Consider the following 21,167-nt stretch of genomic DNA (forward strand, 5'->3'; position numbering starts at 1 on the left):
ATTCTAGATCGAACTGACGCCTACTGTTCCCTCTTCGGGGGCACGTCCTCACCTACTTCTCTTAGGAGAAGTTATCTGTTGTTAGACAGGTCCTCCAAATCGATTGGACTTTTGCTCAACGTTCGAGACTTCTAGTCTTCATGCTGGACGCCCGCTTCATGACCCTTCCAGACTTTCACCCAGTCCGCGACCATCAGGATTTCAACCTAGAGTCCCAGACTCTAGGATTTTGTCCGAAACGTTCGACCCGTAAAGACTTTCCTCCTAGGGTTACCTCCCCCTAAGACCTAGGGTTACCGCCCCCTAGGATTTTTTACCTGCCTAACCGCAGCTAGGACTTTTCATCACCTAGGGTTACCACCCCCTAGGATTTTCCACCTGTCTAAAATCCACTAGGGCTTTTGCCTAAGAATACTTAGGATTTTTCCTGCAACCTCAATCAACCTTGTTAGATCACAAGACAACTTAACTTTGGACCTTTTGTCATAATCAAAATACAAGTTCAATCGTCTAGTGCTTCCTGCACCAACATTTGTAATCTCAGAAGTTAAAATAAATAATGGTTAGTATAGTTGAACTCTTTGCTACCCAGAAATCTACAAGAACAGAAATGGATACAATTGGAGTTCTCTAAGTCTATCAATGAGTTTCGGTCAAAACTCACTAATGGACTTAGAGATCTCAGATCACATCAATTCCAATTTTTGTAAATTCTGGGGTTATAAAGAGTTCAAATATACTATCCATTGTTTATTTTGATTTTTCGAATGTGTTAAAATATAATAAAAAATAATTATCAATAATCTTCATATTGGACATGATATGAAATATAAATAATGATGATGGGATGGATGCTACTTTCTTCCTGTGTATTTCGAGAGGCTCGAATCTTCATATTTCAAGGAATTGAATTATAGTGAAACATTTTCCACCAACTTATAATAAAAGTCAGATCGTTAACAAGAAACAATCTTCTATGTTTTTTTTTTCCTATTTGTTTACTTAAATTTAACAAATGACTTGAAGCTTTGGGCATTCACTCGGCCTCCATCCCTTTTCAAATTCGTAGTTACAACCAGCTAAAGGATTCAAGCACAAACACATCTTGATATTTTTTTTAAAATTAAACACAAAAGCACCAATTTAGCCATAATCTTATTACTACTATATAAAGGGTCTCTGAAATAAACAAAACCCAAAAAAGATATATAGATGATGTGGATTATAATCATTTTGCATGAATCTTTTAAACATTGTCATTACTCCTACTACTACAACTACTAAGGTCATTGAATGAATTGATGAACTCAGTTTTCTTGTACAGAGTTTCTGTAAGCCTATCCTTCTTATACTTTTTTACTTATTTAGTTTTTATCTTCCCTAATAAACAAAGCATTTAATGTACAATTTTATGAGAATTTACAATAAAATTGGGTGAGACATAAGGTCTTCTATCCAAAAATAAAAAACTTGTGTGTCCTTGAGTTATTATCTTCTCTCCTGAAAATCAAACGATAAATATACTTTAGAAATAGAATTAGTGTTTAAGATTTTAATGAATATTTTGCTCCTCACAAAAATTATAATATTTTTCATACAGTAAAATAAAGTTGAAAAAAAATAAATACCATAAGACCTTGAAAGGTGAATAACTCTAGAATCTACATAAACAAATGAATAAGCAAGTAGGAAGAGGAGGAAAATAAACCTGCTCTCCACCTTACCAATCTCAGATGCTTGCTACCATGCCATTCCTATTTAACTTATAGAACAAAATTCAAAGTCAAAGTCATATGGCTTGTATGGTCTCTTCACGTTACCTGTTTGGTCTGATTTTACCATTTAGATATATTTTATATCAAAATTTACTTAAAAAAAGAATAATTTTATGTTTGATGGAAAAAAAACATAATCTCCTCCCTCCTCTAGATTAAGTTAATCTGGCAAGCGAATTGAGTAAATTAGTTGGATTATAATCTTCTTCTCCAAGTTGAAATGATCAGAGGAGTTAAAAATCATCACGTTGGGCCTGATATGGATTTCATATCAGGCCCAACATGAAGAATTTTGACGATTCTTCTTTATTATATTTTAACACCTCCGAGAAGTTGAAATAAATAATGGATAATATATTTGAACTCCTTGCAACTCTAGAAATCTACAAGAACTGAAATAGATGCAATCTGAGGTCCCTAGGTATCTCATATTACATCTATTCTAGTTCTTATGGATTTCCAGGGCTGCAAAGAGTTTAAATATAGTATCTATTATTTATTTTGACTTCTCGGGAGTGTTAAGATGTAATAAGGAATAATAGTAAAAAATCTTCATATTGGGGCTAATATAGAACCCTAAACCCTAAATCTCAACGTAGACATGATATCATTCCATATCAGACCATATTGGATCTAATATGATACGTATCAGACCCACGAATCAATTTTCATTCAAGAAATCTCAAAATAGTACACAAGGTGTAGCAATAATAACTCTTACGCATTCATTAATTTGGTTACTTCTACAAACCTAATATATGGGAATGTAATAGGAACTTAAGCTCAATATCTTAGTTTCATGTTAAATGCAATGATTATTCCTTTATGCATTTTTGGATATTAACTACTTTGCTTTGTTAGATCTATTACTTTATTAGTGAGTATAATTCTAACAATCACAGTAACATGGCTTCTGTTTTTTTTATGGGATGCACTGATATCAACATTTGTCAAAAACACCATGTCATATTCTCAGTAGGATATAATAGAATAATATGGATTTTTAAGTAGTTGTCAAGGAAAGAAGAATAAAAAACACCACGGAGCTTACTATTTTTTTATCATATTAATTCAAGAGTAGATAGTTTTATAGTTCTAATTTTCTGATATTAAAATGCATTCTAATTTTGGTTCACATCTCTAACAGATAGGTTATTTAGCAATAGGTTGCTACTCATAAATAACACCAACTCTTTTGGGTTGGTTCATGCTGTTTCTTGAACTTCAATTTCAACTCTTAGATGTGCAAAGTGGTAACCAAACTATTTATAGAAACATGATAACTTATAATCTTTTTCTTAATTTTTATCTAAGTAAGTTGATGCTCTAGTTTTAAATTTATACAAGAAGTTAGCTTATGTTTATCATTTATTGTAGAGACTTCTAGCGATGGCACATCATCGTCACCATCTTCATATAACAACCTTGAAGCTGAATTTCGTGAGATGAAGCTTCATCTCTTGATGGAGATACAGAAGTGGACATGGGCTAAAGAAGCACCGCAAAACTTTTAAAATCTCTGGCAGAGACTGTCCCATCAGCTGTCACTATTAGGCTTTAGCCTTCCTCTTCCACCATCCATCTCTGAGGATATGAATATAGAACATAGTGTGGATCCTGTTGCGGAATTACCCTAGCAGATTGTTGTTACACGATGTGTTGCTGATGCTGTCATACGAGGTTCTGCTCGTGCTGAAGTTAAGATTACTGGGCAATAGGATCGACTCTAGTATTATGAAACTACAAATAGGGAAATGTCACATAGGAATCAAGAGGCGATCGGTGAGAATACTGGACTTAAAATATCCTTTAATTTGCTTCTTTTCTGTCATTAGTCAACTCAAAAAGTCATTTCCTTGGTTGATCTTGATTTTTATTTTCCAAGTATTATATTAGTTTTTTGTTGATATTTAACTTCGTAGAGAGCTATTTCAGTGGCAATTGGTGAGATCATTTCGTATCAGACCCACGTTGGATTTGGTATGGTTCCATATCAAGTATCATACCCACGTTGGGCTTGGTATGGTTCCATATCAAGCACAACGTGGAGATTTTTGGTAATTCTTTCTTATTACATTTTAATATCCCAAAAAGCTAAAATAAATAATATATAGCATATTTAAACTCCTTGCACCCCCAGAAATCTATAGAAACTGAAATTGATGCAATCTGAGATCTCTAGGTCCATCAGTAGGTTTTAACCGAAATACACTAATAAACTTAGAGAGTTCCGATTGCACACATTTCAGTTTCTATGGATTTATGGGGTTACAAGGAGTTCAAATATGCTATCCATTGTTTATTTTGACTTCTGAAAAGTGTTAAAATATAATAATAAAGAATCGCCAAAATTCTCTACATTGGGCTTGGTATGTAATCATATAAGGTCCCATATCAGGCCCACATTGGGCTTAATAGGATACATATCAGGCACAACGTGAAAATTTTATGTGATTCTTTTTTAATATATTTTAACACCTTTGAGAAGTCAAAATAAATAATAGATAGTATATTTCAACTATTAGTACCCCCGGGTAGTTTTGATATGGTCAACCAAGTTCAGTTAGGTCATGTTGTGTTTTGATCCTTGTGTCTAAGTGTGTAGGAGATTAAGAACAAAAAAAGTCGATTGGAAGACACAGCTAACGAGAAGGATGACACGAGAAGGGAGTCGACGGACTCGGTATATCCGAAGGATGAGATGCTGCTGAAGAGTACACCGACGGAGGAGAAGGACGTGCGTAGTGGTTTGAGGGACGAGACGTCGGGGAAGGCGCCTTTGATAGGTATCTTCCAAGTGACCGCTAGCTAAGATAAGTTTTATCTTCATACGAATAAAACTTGCCACGTTGGAGGCGCCTGTTGGAGCAATCTGGGTACCCTAGGTTTTGATGTTTGAGCAAAGATTTAAGTTAGGTTTATTGTTATATTTGATATGTATTGTGAGTGTGCAAGATACAGGTACAACAAGGAAAGTCCAAGGGTGATCTTGGCAAAGGAGGAAAGTCCAAGGATGAGTCTTGGCGGTGTAAGTCCAAACATGCAATCTTGGCAACATAAGTCCAAGTGTGACTTGGCAATGGATGAAGTCCCGAAGGCACGATCTCTTGGCAAAGGAAGACTCGACAATAATGACAAGGCCGATGGAAGCTCCAGAAGGCAAGACGTGAAGGATGGGGAGGCATCCGAGGGACATAAAGCTAATGGAGGAGGCTAGAAGGCTATGTCTAGGTTGGTCGGGCGAGAACGAGTGCTGAGTGGATGTACTCGGGGGTTAAATCATATGATTAGGTTTTATTATAGCGTTACTATAGCAGTACTATAGTAATTATGTAGTGTTACCGTAGCAATACTGTAGCAATCGACTGATGTTTTCATCAGTCGATTGATGCGGTCGACCTGGTAGTCGACTAGGAGCGAACAAAATGCTTCTGATCATTCGGTTAGTGTGGAGCAGTCGATTGATGGAAGTATCAGTCGACTGATATCGAGTCGTTGGGTTGTAACGGTCGAATCTCGACAAAGGGTAGTCGATTGATGGTTTTGGCAGTCGACTGGTAGGCGGGGTTTTCCAACTCGTGGCATATATAACCAAGCATTGGAAGCTTGGTTAAGATTGACGAAAATAGAGGTGGTTAACCCCTATTAGAGTCTCCAAGGTCTTCTTGAGTGATCAAGAGCTTGTGCGAGTTTGTGGTGAGGTTTCTCCACCCACAAGGAACTACTCGAGCTAGCCGGAGGTTTTCCGGGGAGTCATCCACCAACAGATCGGGATCATCTACCTTACGGACAGCCGTAGAGTAGGAGCTTCATCTCCGAACCATATTAAACAACGTGTTAGGTTTGTGTTCTTTTGTTAGTGTTTATCTTGTATTTTCGTTGTGCACACTAACCATTATATGAAGCGACGTTTTGGGTGAGACGCTATTCACCCCCTCTAGTGAACGTCAAGGTCTCAACAACGCCTTCCACCTTATTAAAGTCGTCTTCTAGCCTCATATATGATTTCCAAGAGGCTATAAAAAGATCTCTGGAGATAGGAAATAAATAATAACTTGAACAACAAGTATTGTATACTTTCCTAGTCTTTCTTTTGAGCTATCAATTTCTGTAAGAGGCTTCTTCGCATGCAACAAAAGAGAATTCTAATGGAGTTTTTTTCAATGTCTTGGATTAACCTAGGTTGTAATCAAGTAAATCGAAATGTCCTCTTATTTTCTTTTATTTAGCTATTCAATTAATTCATTCTTCTTACTGTGTTATTAATCAACAGAACGAGGAGTATTTTTTCATAGACAATTCACCCCCTCTTGTCGGTCTTGCTGTGCCAACATGAATTCCTTGCAACCTTAAAAATTTACAGGAATTAAAATAGATGTAATCGAAATTCTCTAGGTCAATTGTAACATGTGTCATTTAGTCAATTCAAAAATTTAGATGCATCTGATAAATTGTGAAAAAAAAAAAAAAAAAAAAAAAAAAAAAAAAAAAAAAAAGAGATAGAAGAAGAAACATTTCCCATAAAGATCTGTCATTGTTATCGTCTTCCTTAGTAAACTATATCTAAATTTAACTTAGTTGTAATATAGGAATATCAATTCAAATGGATTTAATAAAATTTATAAAAAAATCAATCCATCTAAATTTGAATACAATTTAAAACTAAAATCGAATCTGAACCCAACCAATTCAAATAATTCAATTAAAAATAACTTTTTAATTATTTTTACTATAATTTATTATTTTTTATCAATATTTCATCGTTACCCTACTTAATATTAATATACATAAAATATTTTAATTTTAAAAATTCAAAAAACTCTAACTTGAAAATCTTCTAATCCGAATTCGATCGGAAAGGGAAAACTCGGGCCGGATTTACGTAGGAGTGGATTCAGAAATTAAAAGTGAGTTAGAACTTTTGGATGCGAAAAGGATATACTTTATGAGCTAAGTAAATAGCTTTTACACAGGTGATTGTCATATTAAGGAAGTACACTAGAACCAGGGCCGTCCTTATATGGATCCATCCCGGATGATAAGGTTATTTGGGCTCAGTTGTGATTCAATCACGAACCATCTTGTCGAAATATTTTATTTATGTTTTTTAAAAAATATTTTTTATATAAGGAAACGCTATAAGGGGCAATGGAAAAATTGGAAACACATTCTAGAAAAATAACATATCCAAGGAAATATTCATAAGGTCATTTTGATCAATTTTGTCCAAACTTAACTCGATCATCACCATTTTCAAATTTATTTTTAAAAAATTAATATTAAAAACATTTAGCTTTTATTCCATCTGTACTCATCGTTATTATCGGCACATTATTGTCGACAATTATTTAATTTTGAATTTTGAAAAACGAACGCTCCCTTTGAATTTGGAGCCAGACAGAGAGAAGGCGCCGGACCGCCCCGGCCCCACTGGTCGGGGCCTCTCGGTTTCAAATTCGAACCGCCAAATCGGAGCTCGGGCCAAACTGGAACGGCTTGAATTTGACTTCTTCTCGAGTTGAAGTCGTATCGACAAATTCGACTCCGGTTCAGTTGCGGTTCAAAACAGAGAGTTTGACCGTGTCTGGGTTTGGATAAAAGTGGACCGGAGGTTTGGCCACCGATAACTCGCGAGATTCCAATTTTCGCACCGTGGAACTCAGCCAATAGAAACGTTCCAACACAAGAAGGGCAGGTTAGTTATATTGAGCCGCTAGGACAAGGTACCTTTGTCTCGGCGGACAAAGAGAGAAGACTGTCTGATGAGAATGTTAAAAAAGGTAGCAGTAGATGAAGTAGCAAGGCACCCTGAATAATTCCCGTCTCCCTCTTCTCCTCCTCTCTGGTAAACAGAAGGCCTGATGCTGCGGAAACCTACTACCGGCGGTAAGGGAAATCCCTACGGAAGTAGCGGCGGCGGCGGCAGTGGAGGCGGCGATCTCAACGGCAACGTTCGATTCCTTCACGAGATCGAGGCCCTTAGCAAAGCCCTCTCCGTCGATCCGAAGCAACCTAACCGGCCCCGGCTCCTCCCTTCCTCTTCCAACTCCGGCCGGCGTTCCGTGTCGGCTGGCCGATCCGCCGCCAGTCCTGCCTCCTCCTCTTCCGTGTCGAACAAGGAGAAGAAGAAGGCCGGATCGTCGTCGTCTCGTTGGGGCTGGAACCCTATCAAGAAAGCGCTCTCCCACATCGGCGGCCACCACCGCCGCTTCGACTGCTGGTTCACCCTCCGCGTACACTCCATCGATGGGCTTCCGCCCGCCTTCGCCAGCGCAGCGCTCATCGTCCACTGGCGCCGGACCACCGATCCCGTTGCTGCCGCCGTTGCCACCCGCCCCGCCCGCGTGGTCCATGGTGGGGTCCAGTTTGACGAGACGCTCACCTACCTCTGCCCGGTGTCCGCCTCCCGTAGTGGGCCGGGTGGCACGGCTAAGTATGAGCCGAGGCACTTCCTCATCTACCCCACCCTGGTGGGCGGCGCCTCCCCTGATCTGGACCTCGGGCGCCACCTTGTTGACCTCACCCGTGTGCTTCCGTCCACCCTCGAGGAGCTCGTCGATGAAAAGGCGATTGGGAAATGGAGCACGAGCTTTCGGCTGTCGGGGAAGGCGAGGGGCGCTTCCCTCAGCGTGAGCTTTGGATTCTCCTTGGTCGAGAGTATGTCTGTGGATCCTGGCTTGCAGGAGAAGAAGATCTCGGAGATGTTGAATTTGAAAGAGGTTGAGTTCGATTTGCTAAATCAGAAGGATCCTCCGACTCTAATGGAAAACCAGCTTCAACAAGGCGATCGGTCTGGGTCTGTTGTGGATGTGAAGGTGCTTCATGAAGTATTAAAGAGCTCGAATTCTGAGACGTCACTCTTGGTTAACCGAGAGAAGGAAGCAGAGTCAGAGAACGATGCAAAACATTCTACTTTGGATGATGATGCAAATCCCGATTTTGAGATCCCCCATGAACAGAAGCAATTGGATGAGGTAATAGTTAGTGAGTCATTGGAGCCATCCGTAGGAATAATGGAGGAGCCACAATTGCAGAAATCTTCTATTTCTACTGAGAATGTGAAAGTGAATGATATTCAGCAGCAGGTTGAGCCTGAATTCACAGTGATTGAACAGGGAACCGAGATCGCTTTCAAATATGAAACCCATGAAACCAGTACTGAAGTTGAGAAGGTCAGTGTCAAGGATAAAAATGAAGTTCAAGAAGTTGAGTATGATAAGGTAGGAAGATTGGATGTGAAGTTAGATAAAACATTTGCTGAGACAACTGAACATGACAGACATAATCCAGAAGAAGATATGCTACCGAGCGTGGATCAGGAGATAGAAGACTTGGAATCTATCTTCGATAACCTCTCCATTTTTGGAGCTAAGGAATTTGAATCTCCAACTACTCAAGTTGAAGCAATCAAGCAACAGAGTCTTGGAGATATTGAGAATCTTTATGAGAGGCCAAGCTCACTGAGTAGATCCCGTAGCCTAGATGTTGTCACTGAATCTGTTGCCAGTGAGTTCTTAAGCATGCTAGGGATAGAGCATAGTCCTTTTGGATTGAGTTCAGACAGTGATCCAGAATCACCAAGGGAGCGGCTGTGGAAGCAATTTGAGAAGGAAGCACTGGCATCAGGTGATGCTCTTTTTGGTCTTGACACTGAGTTGGAGTCTGCTGCCTACTGGGATGAATTTCCAGAGGATCTTGATCTCTCATTAGTTGCTAATGAAGTTGAGATTGAATTTCAGAATACCAAGCTAGTTATGAACGACAAATCCAGAGCTAAGATGCTAGAAGATGCAGAAACAGAAGCTTTGATGCAAGAATGGGGCTTGCATGAGAAGGACTTCCATTCTTCTCCACCTGGTAGTAGGGATGGATTTGGTAGTCCTATACACCTGCCGCCAGAGGATCCACTTGAATTACCCCCACTTGGTGAGGGTTTGGGTTCCATTCTCCAGACAAAGGACGGCGGCTTCTTAAGATCTATGAATCCCTCACTCTTTAGTAATGCAAAAAACAATGAGGACTTAGTCATGCAGGTATCCAGTCCCATTGTGGTCCCTGCAGAAATGGGTTCTGGGGTTATGGAAATATTGAAGCAATTAGCTTCAATGGGCATTGAAAAATTATCTAGGCAAGCAAGCAAACTAATGCCTCTAAATGATATAACTGGGAAGACAATGGAACAGATAGCCTGGGACTCATCAACTGCTCTAGATTCTTGTGAGAGGTTCGTTAGTATTCAATTTGGTTATCTTCAGTCTAGTTATTGTTGTAACCGTCGCTATATTAGGGTCATTTGATTCTTTATAGGTTCTTTTTGCATTGGCAGGTATGACTTATTGGAGAATCACTACCCAGAAGTAGAGGCAAATGTTTCTCAGAATGTCTATGGGCGGAGGAAGAAATTGAAAGGGGCTGCCCAACCTTCCTGCTCCAGGGGTGAAACCATCTCAGAATTTGTTTCACTCGAGGATCTTGCTCCAATGACAATGGATAAGATCGAAGCCCTATCGATTGAGGGTTTAAGAATACAATCAGGCATGTCCGATGAAGAGGCGCCCTCAAACATTAGCTCCCAATCAATTGGAGAATTTTCAGCTTTGCAGGGAAAGGAATCTGGCAAAAACTGTTCAATAGGCTTGGAGGGCTCAGCTGGATTACAACTTTTGAACATTAAAGATAATGGAGATGAAATTGATGGCTTGATGGATTTGTCTCTCACACTCGATGAATGGATGAGACTCGACGCAGGTATCATTGATGAAGATCAAGTCAGCGATCGAACCTCGAGGATTCTTGCAGCTCATCATGCCAATTCCATGGATTTGACTGCCTGTGGATCGAAGGGTGATAAAAGAGGAGGAAAAAGATCTGGCAGGAAGTGGGGATTGTTGGGGAATAACTTCACTGTTGCTCTGATGATCCAGCTTAGGAATCCTCTGCGGAATTATGAGCCAGTGGGCACACCGATGCTTGCTTTAATTCAAGTTGAGCGAGTGTTTGTTCCCCCAAAACCAAAAATATACAGCACAGTTTCATTACTAGGAAATAGTGAACAAGAAGATGAGACAGAAACCGAAAAGAATCCATTGGCTGAGGAGAAGCATGTAGATGAGGCCATTCCTCAGTTTAAAATCACTGAGGTCCATGTTGCTGGTCTAAAATCTGAACCTGAACCCACCAAGAAAAATATATGGGGCAATCCGAAGCAGCAGCAATCTGGTTCCAGGTGGTTACTTGCTTCCGGAATGGGTAAGAGCAATAAGCATCCATTCATGAAATCAAAGTCAGTTGTGAAACCTTCTGTTGAAATGACAAGCAAGGTGCATCAAGGAGATACTCTTTGGAGCATTTCTTCTAGGGATAAATGGAATGATGCAGCTGCTCTAAAGCCTCGCAGAAGGAACCCTAATATCGGCCTTCCTAGTTAAGCTATCCAGCTTGTGTTGAAGGATACTGATAAATGTGTTGCAACAGAAGATATAAGCCAATCACATAGATGACTCGGTTGAGCTGCAAGTAAGCATTTTGTTCAGTATTAGCAGCTTATGATGGGAGACATTAGGATCTTTGTGATGCCATGTATGGATTAAAAATGGTGGCATTTCACTATTTTTATCTCCCTCACTGAATGCAAGTTGAATGAAAATAAATTTGAAAATAGAGTGCTTTTGACATTATTTGGAAGTGTTGAGGCCCTAGGTAAATAATCAATGATTGTCCATGTGTTTGTTATTTTCAGTTTATCCCTGTAGGGGCTGTTATTATTTTGAAATTATAGTTTCAAAACTAAAATTTCATATTTCTTTTTTTTTTAATTTTAAATAATGAGCAAAAATCATAAGCACTTAGCACACCTTTATTATTATTGTTTTCGTCAAAATAATATCTTTTTATAAGAAAATTTTAAAATAACATTCAATATATTTTTTTATTTTAATATTATTATATTAATAATTGCTCTAATAATTTTGAAATGATTTTAATTAAATTAGAATTATTTTATTTTAATATAATAATAGTTTATATATAAAGTTTAATTAAGTTGAGTTTCTGGTGGTACGTATTATAATACTAAAATAAAATTACTTTTTAAATAAAAAAAGGGTCGTGGTCCCGAGTACAGATCTCCTAGAACATGTTTTTATGATCCAGGAGATGTGCCACTTGTATTTACGATCGGATCGTGATTACGATCCGACCGTAAATTGTTGCGATCCCTTTTTGGGTTTATCGTCCCCACCAGGTTATAATTTTTGTTCGGAGTGGACAGTCGGAGGTCGTCCGGAGGCTTCTGGTGGTGGATAAGTGACCAGGTTACTGGGCACTGAGCGAGAGTGTCCTCGGAGCGACCTCCGGCCGTCCGCTTCGAACATAAATTATAACATGATGGAGACAGTAAACCTAAGAAGGGATCACAATCATTTATGACCGGATCACGATCATAATCCAACCGCAAATATGAATGACACATCTCCTAGATCAGAAAAAATGATCCAGAAGATCCTACCTCCATGGTCCCATAGAGGTACTTTTTGGATGAAATGGATATGGCGGCGCGTATATTTAAATTTGAATGAAAATAGAACAGGTATAATTTTTAGGAAAAAAAAATTCAAAAGTAAATACTACGGTTGTTTGCTTCGGAAAAAACAAAATCAATTTTCATTTGTAAGTTGAAAGTTTTAAAAACTTAATTGATGCACAAAAACAATACAATGCATCGTAGAATAATTCAAGAATACACCACATCAACTAAAACGGCCAACCGAACTGCTCCTAATCACAATTGAGAAGATAACACGAGAAGACACGTACCAATTCATACATGTGATAATACGGTTGAGGAATCATGTAATGAAAAATATCACACACATAAGATCCGTATCAGACGACACACTGAGCACTCGAGCAGTTGCCATTCAAGTTTGGCAAGTGCGCTGTGAGGACTGGTTAGACACATGGAATTCAACGAACAAGCTTAAAATACAATATGACCAGAACCGCTAGGACTAAAGCCGCGATGATTCCACCGATTATCCACTTGTTTCTATCCATCCTCCTCGACATGGCCGATAGAACTTTCCTGCTCTTCCCGATGTTATCGTCCACCCCATGCAGCTATGCACAATCAAAGCCAAATGTGAATCCATCGACACTTGAAGAACTCAAGGAAAATGAACATTACATAAAGATTGCCTTCGTGCATACATCTAATCAACCATAATCTAAATAAGATTAGCATCTTCTAACTAGAGTCTTTAAATACAGCTCAAGTGCCATGATGCTTGAATAGTCGATCCCAAATAGGAGCAAACATACAAACTATTAGTTGTGGTAGTGGCAGTATTTGCTTCCTTACAAAAAGATATATTCTTGTACTGGGGTTCGAATAGGAGAAAGCAACTAATTTGAAGACAGAATTTGAATAATTACTTTAGACTGGGAGAAGGCAACTAGTAGTGCGTTAGGAATGACTCACCCATGTTTAACTTAGCTCACATACAGCAGTCTACTTATTCTAGCACGGCGACAGTGATTTCAGAATGGGTGTCAAGTTACAGAAGTTTTTGTCGGAAATTCCAAGAGTGCATATTCTAACAAACTAGTATAGATCAGTATTCCAACATTGTCATTGAAAGATGCAACACGTTGGATTCTGCTGAGGGAAAAAATAGATTTAGTAGAGAAACCGTAGGTAGTCCTCTTTATCCATATATACTATTGATGAATATGACTATATGAGACTCAAAATGATTCAAATATGTTATAGAGATCGGCTTGTTATAAATATATTGGATTGGCATATCCTACAGAATGATGCACACAGAGGAATGATGCTTGCGAAGAGGATATCTAGTTTACCATGGGTATTGAATGATGCACCGGAGAGAATATATTCAATGTTCCAAAGCAGGATTTAGTCAGCATAGTCATAACTCCTTCGTTCTCTGAACTAGAGAATGATACTTCAGCATGCATTAAAGAATTTCAGTAGTGCTTAAAAGCTAATTTAGGAGTTATCTAGGACATTGGTTGCTTTTTTTCCATCTCAATATATTTTTTAAAAAAATGAACAGGCTTAAATGGAGATGATGGCAAATTATATATTCATTTGGTATGAATCCATGATGTTGAGACCAATAAGCATAAAATATGTAGAATAGCCCGACTAGACAAACAAAGTTAATATAAGGAAAGATAATTAGCAACGAAACATACTGTGCCATGTGCATGTAAGAGAGACTGTCGCTGTTGATGCAAGTCTTGAAGAATTGAGACACCAAGCTCCTCTGTCTCCAACATTGTCCTTCTGCCCTCCTTTATTCTTTCAGTAGAATGATTGAGTCTCTCTGTTGACATCAATAGCCTACCCTTTTGATCGGCGGAGGCCTATAGTGCAAAAGAAAAGATGGCAGTAGTAAGGTATCAACATAGGTATATCCTCGTAATTCGATGTTCCATAAGCATAGTAATCAATTGAATATATTTATATAGAGAGAGAGATTTGATACGTTGCGCACCTCACTTCCATGACTGTGTTGTGCGACTGAGTGAGTCGGGCGCCCAGAAGTGATACGGCCATCCCGACTCCAAGTCACTAGGGGCGCTTAGATCATTTTTGGGCGCCTCAGAGGTTCATATATATATATATATATATATATATATATATTACCCTACTTACCTTATGGTGCTCACCTTGTGAGAACCAAGTATATGTATTTTTTCTTTATTTTTTTTAGAGCTTAGGGTTTAGTCTTTAGGGTTTGAATTATAGTATTAAAGATAATAAATTTTTTTTAAAAAAAATTACACATGGCGCTCATAAGGTAAGTACCATAAGGTAAGTAGGGTATCAAGACTATATATATATACACACACGCACGCGAGTAAAAATGTTTGACAATCAACATAGAACATGTTCTATGCAGAAACTCTGCTCTGATTGTGAACTTTAAACTCAAGATCCAGTGAAAAATTTTCAAAAATAATTTTTTTTTAAAAAAAAAAAAAATCATCTATGCAAGTGCCAATCTATTTGTGATATCAAACCTGCATCATAGCTATCAACTTCAATTTAACTCGCTCCAAGAAGTTATGTTTCACGTTCATATTTTCCTTTATATTGACTGTAGCTCAGTGCTTCTACCAAACATAATCAAAAGCCATGGCTTAGTACACCTCTCCCTCCTTAGCCTCATTGTCATCCCTAGCCCACACAATTGTCATCTCTACTTGCATCGCTTACCTAGTATCATATTTGTTAAACCCAGCAGAACCCATTACAAATCAACCAAGTTGGATCAGGATCAGCAAGTGTTAACATGATTATGGTTGATATCTCAGACATATTTACTAGGGTTGCTCAAATAGTGGGGAAAAAAACAGTAATCACTGGTATCTCAGCAAAAAACGATAGCACTGTTTAATAATGTGAAGAAATCAGTAAATTTCTTCAGAGATTGGCCAATTTCAGTAGGGTTGAAGGAGAAAAAACTAGTCTTGGGAAGGTCTGGAGACTGGAACCCTTCAGCAATTGCAATATGGTCTAGTTCGAGAGGCAGAAGAAATTTGTGGCTTTACAATGTTTGATCATCCACTGAAGGAGGAGCATAGCAGATATGCTCAACAAACTTGAAGCATGTAGGTAAGGGATGAATTGTTTATACTGGGTAATGGGGCAAACATTCCAAGTGTTTACAGCTAAGGGTTGGATTAAATGTAGCGTGTAATAATCTATATAGTAGTACTTTTTAATGTGGTGTGGAAAATATAAATGAGGTAAGTTTGACATGCTGAATGATCGTTATTAATATATTAGGTAATAAACAATTCCATAATAACTATAATCTAATAGGTAACAAATTATTACTATTCTTGTTGCCCATAGACAATAAACTTGGTAATGAAATAAATTGCTTTATTGACAACAAATGTTAACTACTAATATCTTTATTATTATTATTTAGTATAAACTTCAAAAAATTAAAATATATCATTAACAAAAAATATTGAATTATTAGATCACTCCTATTAAAATTATTAATGATATCATTTCTGTTTAATAATTACTAATATAGTATAATATTTATTTAGAATCCAAATAATGATGATGACGCCAATATTTAGAATTAATCTATTGTAAAACTATAACATTAGTTACAGTTTTCATTTGATTAATATTAAAATTTTAGACAAATCATTATTAGGAGCATAGTTTAGAGTGCCACACATGTAGAATTTGAAGAGCAAAAACAAATTATATTGACACATTGGAATAATATGCTCAATACTCATCTACTTCATAAAAGGTAATAAATAAACAAGAGTATCAACTTATTTCATTCATATTTCATCTATTTATGGTATAATTAACACACTATTAAGGATGCAACACCACTCATTTGACATTGGAGCAAACCATTGCATATTGATCTAGGAAATGTTAAAGGTATAGTGAATGGTACGCAGTAGTCCAAGGATGGATTGGTATCACTATTGACCAAAATTTAGACCTCCAACGGTAACACAATTACAAAGAAAAGTAGTAGAAACATACTTTCACCTTGTTCTCTATCTTAGTGTTCAAAACATAGGAAGAAGGTAGGAAAACGATATAAAAAAATTTGAGCTTTATGAGGCGTCTTGAATGCATTGTAGAAATTAATGGTCTTTTACTTACCGCTAGCGTGTCAGCCATCCCTGACTCCAACAGCTCTTCTCTTGCAGCTTGGTTAGGATTAGGGTTGGTAATTCTTTTAAGTTCACTCTTCAGATTGTTAAGGTCCGATTTATATTCCCTGAGCTTAGCCAACAAACCGGCTTTTATGCTCGGCTGCAAGCTTCTAGCTTCAAGATCCATCTTGCGAATCTAAAAAAAGAACAAACACCAAGGTTTCAGTACATTGACCTTGATAAGAACCAACTAAGGAGAGAATATGAAGCAGCATACCAGATTCTCAGCATCATCTATTCCAGATTTAATTTCTGAGACTTTCTGCTTCTTTTTCTCTGACAATAGGGATTGAATGCTCCATAGATACTTTCATAGTTGAAACAACAAAGAAAACATAGCAAAGAGGCGAAATATAGAATTGAACCTCCATCGAGTTGTGCAGCAGACGTACACATCCGGGAGAGAGATGCAGAGATCTCACAGTACTGGCGCTCATAGCCATCGAATACATCACTCATCGCGATCGGTACCTAGAATCAAACCAAACTAGCGCACATAAATCAAATGATCTACGAATCTGTCGAATCAATCAATCCCCGCATCCACTAACCATGCGAAGAGAATGGACGGAAGAAAAACCAAAGCAACTGAAATCTGATAAAAGAAGAAGGGGCAAAATAGCCCGATCGCATCAGACACTATTGCGATCGTCAAATCAACAGGCTAGATCGCAGATCGACATCGATCAGCATGGTGCCAAAAATCGAAATCCTCACGAGGGGGAAAAACATGGAAATGCGATTCACTCTTGAAACTCACGGTTGGAGACGAGATCGCAACGAGCACGCCGGAATCGCAATCCGAGAACGAAATCTCTGGGCCGCAGAGAAAGAGGGGAAGGTAGGACGCGGGGGGATTGTTTCGCGACTCTCGCCCTCGCTTTTCTCCTCGAGCTCGAGTCCTCCTGCGATATCTTGAATGGATATTAATGTTTTACCCCTCGGGTTTTAGTTTTTTTTATTGATGAAGCTCCACATCTGTATTAATTAAAACATCCAGTGAAATCTCAAAATCACAGATATATCCTTACAATAATCGTATTTATATATTAATATTAAAAATATATATATATTTAAAAATTGATAAAATCTATAGAAGCCTTAGGGCTGAGGATTCAAAATTATTAAATAATTAACAACTATCAAATTAACTACTAAGCTACTGTAGATGGTTAAACTATATAAGTCAATGTGCTAACATACATGTTCTCCGGAGATCGTCAATGAAGAAGATAAAGACTTCTGAAAAGTACTCCAAAAGAGGATTATATTGGCACCAGAAGATCTCCAATGCTCAAGTTAAGATTTACTTGAGGTAATATGTTGAAAGAAGAAAATGGAGAAGAAGAAGACCTGGTGTAGTTGTCAAGAGTTGTAATTTCTTGCACTTATCCTCTTTAGGGTTTATATAGCAATCAGAATATCATCTCCACACAGATATTCTAGAAGTCGCGCACTTTTTCATCATCATTGTATATGCTCATAAGGGGACCAAATCCAATAACCATTATTTGTCTCTCTATTTATCAGGCGTCACGTGATTGTAGGAAAGCATCTAGAGGATCAAATCCCACAATCTCATAATCGCTTCTCCATTAATCCGGTGTTGTTGTCATAGAATATTTGCAGTCGTTGTCTACTTTTCTTGGGAGAAACCATCCCGTCTAGGGCTTACAGAGAGGAGGTCTGATACCAAGGCGGATGATGAAATAGTGTCGATGTTGAGTGACCTTGTAGGTAGACGATGTCGGCGACATAGGTTAAGATGGAGGGGGCATCGATGACTAAGGCCAAGACATAGGTGATGTCAAGACCTGAGACTGAGATAGGGGAGGTGTTGGCGACTTGGGATGAGATATAGAGGATGGTATTGGGATCTGAGACTGGCAAGAGAGGTGTTACGACTTGGGCCAAGACATGGAGAATGATGTTGGGATCTTAGACTAGCAGGGGAGGTGTCAGCGGCCTGGGCTAAGACTTGGATGATAAGGATAGGATCTGAGACTAAGATAAGAGAGGTGTCGGTGGCCTAGGCCAAGACCTGGATGATGGTGTCGAGATCTAAGACTGAGATATGGGAGGTGTTGGGATTCATACTTGATCAAACTTTGAAACCTTGAGATGAGAGCGTTGAGCAATTTCCATTAGACCTGAATCTCTTTCAAGTTAAGTTTGGCCCATTGTAGGTTAAATCCACCTCATCTCAACTTTGATTGACAACTAAGCATGACTTTTGACTATATGACACATGTGAGGGATGTAGAATTCTACCACATCACAAAGCCTTATCTTCGAGTCTAATTGAATGAGGCATAGTCCGACTGATTGAACTATTCTAAGTTATTACATGACTAATAGGCTTATCTTTTTTCAATGTTGAGTTAAGATGTCGGCATTTTGCAAGATTGTGTATCACACTGATGAGTAGCTTGTCGTACCATCGCCTTAATGAACGGTATGTGGTCATTCTTGAGATACGAGTGCTTCTTACCATTTTAATTATAAAAGCATACAACAATGTCATTATTGATGCAATCCTAGATTCGACAGTAATGGAGCATTGCCGCATGTTTGGTCTCAGCATTTGATGATTGTGTTTGAACTATCGTAGAGGTTGATGTGCCAATAATTTGTAACTTGCTACTGTCATGTTTTAATGACGGAGATTGTGTCATGATCGTGATCCTTCAACCAAATTATCCAATGATCGTGAAGGGATCTCAACTCTCTTCTCTCGTCATCCACGTCTCAGTGGGCTGATACGACAACCCTACTGTGTTGTTGCCAAAGTATATTAGGTTATTCGAAAGTGATGTCACTTTCATTAACTTTCACTTCCCTTCTTCCTCATCTTCGTTTACTCAGCTTCCTTCGACGTGATAAGTTCATCGCCTTCTGTCCTTCCATTTTTGACCTTTCTTCTATCACCATTGTCTTCTCTTTATCCCATGGCTGTCGATGGCTTCTTGATATGCTGGTACAAGTCCCATAGGACTATATATACAAGAGGCACAGGGGAGAAGCTCCGAATATCGTACAGCATCCCATCCGATCATAAGATCCAGATTTCGATGCCGGAGAACCAGTCACACGAATTGCCCACAAGTTACATCACCTATTTCCAGGGCTAGTTATCAAGGGGTCTAAGGTTTCCTATCCCCCCTTTCCTTCAAGACCTCTTCACCTACTTTTAAATTCCTTTATCTCAATTTTTCCTCAACTTGTAATGTTTGATCTGTGTAGCAATCATCATCTTTCGGTTGTATCAAGTACCACTTGACTCCAACATCTTCCACTTTCTTTTTTATTCCAGACAAATAAAACCCAAAGTTTTTTACTTCGTGGCTTGGCCGGGGTGCAATTTCCTTAGCGAATACCCATCTTCGCACAAGGGGTGGAAGAGTCGTTTCATTTTCGTCAAATCTCCTCATTCATATACTTGACCATCTATCTGGCACGATAACTTACCAGCACAGCTACCTTTGGGTAATTACAAAAAAAATCCGATGTATTTGGATACGACTGAGATCTTGTCAAAGTCCAAGTTCAACGTCAATTTGTCGATGAAGAATGAAGCCCTAGTCTACCGGGTCGGGCTAAGTCCAAATGCAGTCAAACTATACAATCAATTGAGTAAGATACTATTTTTTTGTTAAACTTTCCCTTTCACTGACTAACTTTTCTTGTCTTTGCAGGTCAAACCATATTTAGTGTCTCAATGAATAAGGTCTTGAAATGGGATTTGACATCAATAAGGTTGTAAATAGATCAAACGTCCGTGAATAAGCATGGTATTCGGCTTGATAAGAGTTTGTTTATATTCGTTTAATATACACAAGATCAATTAAAAAAATAAGCTTGAACAACTCATTAAACTAAATAAACAAACTTGTGTTTAGCTCGTTAATGTTAGTGAATAATGGTCGTGAACAACGTTTGTGAACAATATTCATAAATCATATTCATTAATAAAACTCCTATCAATATGAAAAATAGACAATAAAATAAACTTAAATAAACAAATAAGTTTGAATTATCAAACTCAATAATCAATCAAACAACTAAAATTTCAAACAATTAAACAAACTTGAATTGAGAGTTTGATAATATCTAAACAAACCAAGCTCAAGTCAAGCTTGAATTGAGAGCTCGATAACATCTAAATGAACCAAGCTCAAGCCAAGTTTTAAACAAGCTCAAGCTCGTAAAAAATAAAGTAGGCCAAGCTTAAACAATCATTTCAAATGCTTGTTCATTTTAAGTTTGGCTCGGCTCGGCTCGGCTCTGCTCGGTTACCTTATCAAATAAGCTTGAACACCCCAAAACTTAGCTCAGATCGATTCGTTTACAACCCTAGACATCAGTGAAGGGTGTGTGGGCCTTAAAAGATGCTAACGAGGCCTACTCAAAAATGTCGTCACCCCATCCTTCCATAGCAACTTAGACTTCTGCGATTGCTGTCAAATCTTTTAAAGTTATAACTTAGTCATGGACCGCAACTGAAACTAGAGCCGCAACTAAGACGGAGGTTTCTGCCTCTACTTTGCCAACTAATGCTTCCACTGAGACACCAACCCCGATTATCAAACAGGTGGAATACCCCATGGCGGTTCATCCCGAGACCGAGGTTTAAGCCCAAAATCAATCCCAGAAGAAGGA

General features: G+C 38.3%; 2 protein-coding genes across 2 annotated transcripts; one reads left to right on the plus strand and one right to left on the minus strand.

Annotated features, from left to right (window-relative positions):
- The first annotated feature begins 7,554 nt into the window (after nucleotides 1-7,554).
- LOC122045245 (protein PLASTID MOVEMENT IMPAIRED 1-RELATED 1-like) lies at nucleotides 7,555-11,459 on the plus strand. Its single transcript, XM_042605383.1, has 2 exons — nucleotides 7,555-9,999; nucleotides 10,102-11,459. The coding sequence occupies exons 1-2, from the start codon at nucleotides 7,637-7,639 to the stop codon at nucleotides 11,201-11,203; spliced, it is 3,465 nt and encodes a 1,154-aa protein (XP_042461317.1). The 5' UTR covers nucleotides 7,555-7,636; the 3' UTR covers nucleotides 11,204-11,459.
- Nucleotides 11,460-12,523: 1,064 nt separating this feature from the next.
- LOC122045246 (vesicle transport v-SNARE 11-like) lies at nucleotides 12,524-17,434 on the minus strand. The gene is made up of 6 exons (XM_042605384.1): nucleotides 17,269-17,434; nucleotides 16,874-16,979; nucleotides 16,726-16,784; nucleotides 16,456-16,644; nucleotides 13,995-14,165; nucleotides 12,524-12,893 (listed from the first exon to the last, which is right to left on the minus strand). The coding sequence occupies exons 2-6, from the start codon at nucleotides 16,965-16,967 to the stop codon at nucleotides 12,741-12,743; spliced, it is 666 nt and encodes a 221-aa protein (XP_042461318.1). The 5' UTR covers nucleotides 16,968-16,979; nucleotides 17,269-17,434; the 3' UTR covers nucleotides 12,524-12,740.
- Between the last annotated feature and the right edge of the window lie 3,733 nt (nucleotides 17,435-21,167).

The sequence above is a fragment of the Zingiber officinale genome, chromosome 2B (assembly GCF_018446385.1).
Source record: "Zingiber officinale cultivar Zhangliang chromosome 2B, Zo_v1.1, whole genome shotgun sequence".
Classification (NCBI taxonomy): domain Eukaryota; kingdom Viridiplantae; phylum Streptophyta; class Magnoliopsida; order Zingiberales; family Zingiberaceae; genus Zingiber; species Zingiber officinale.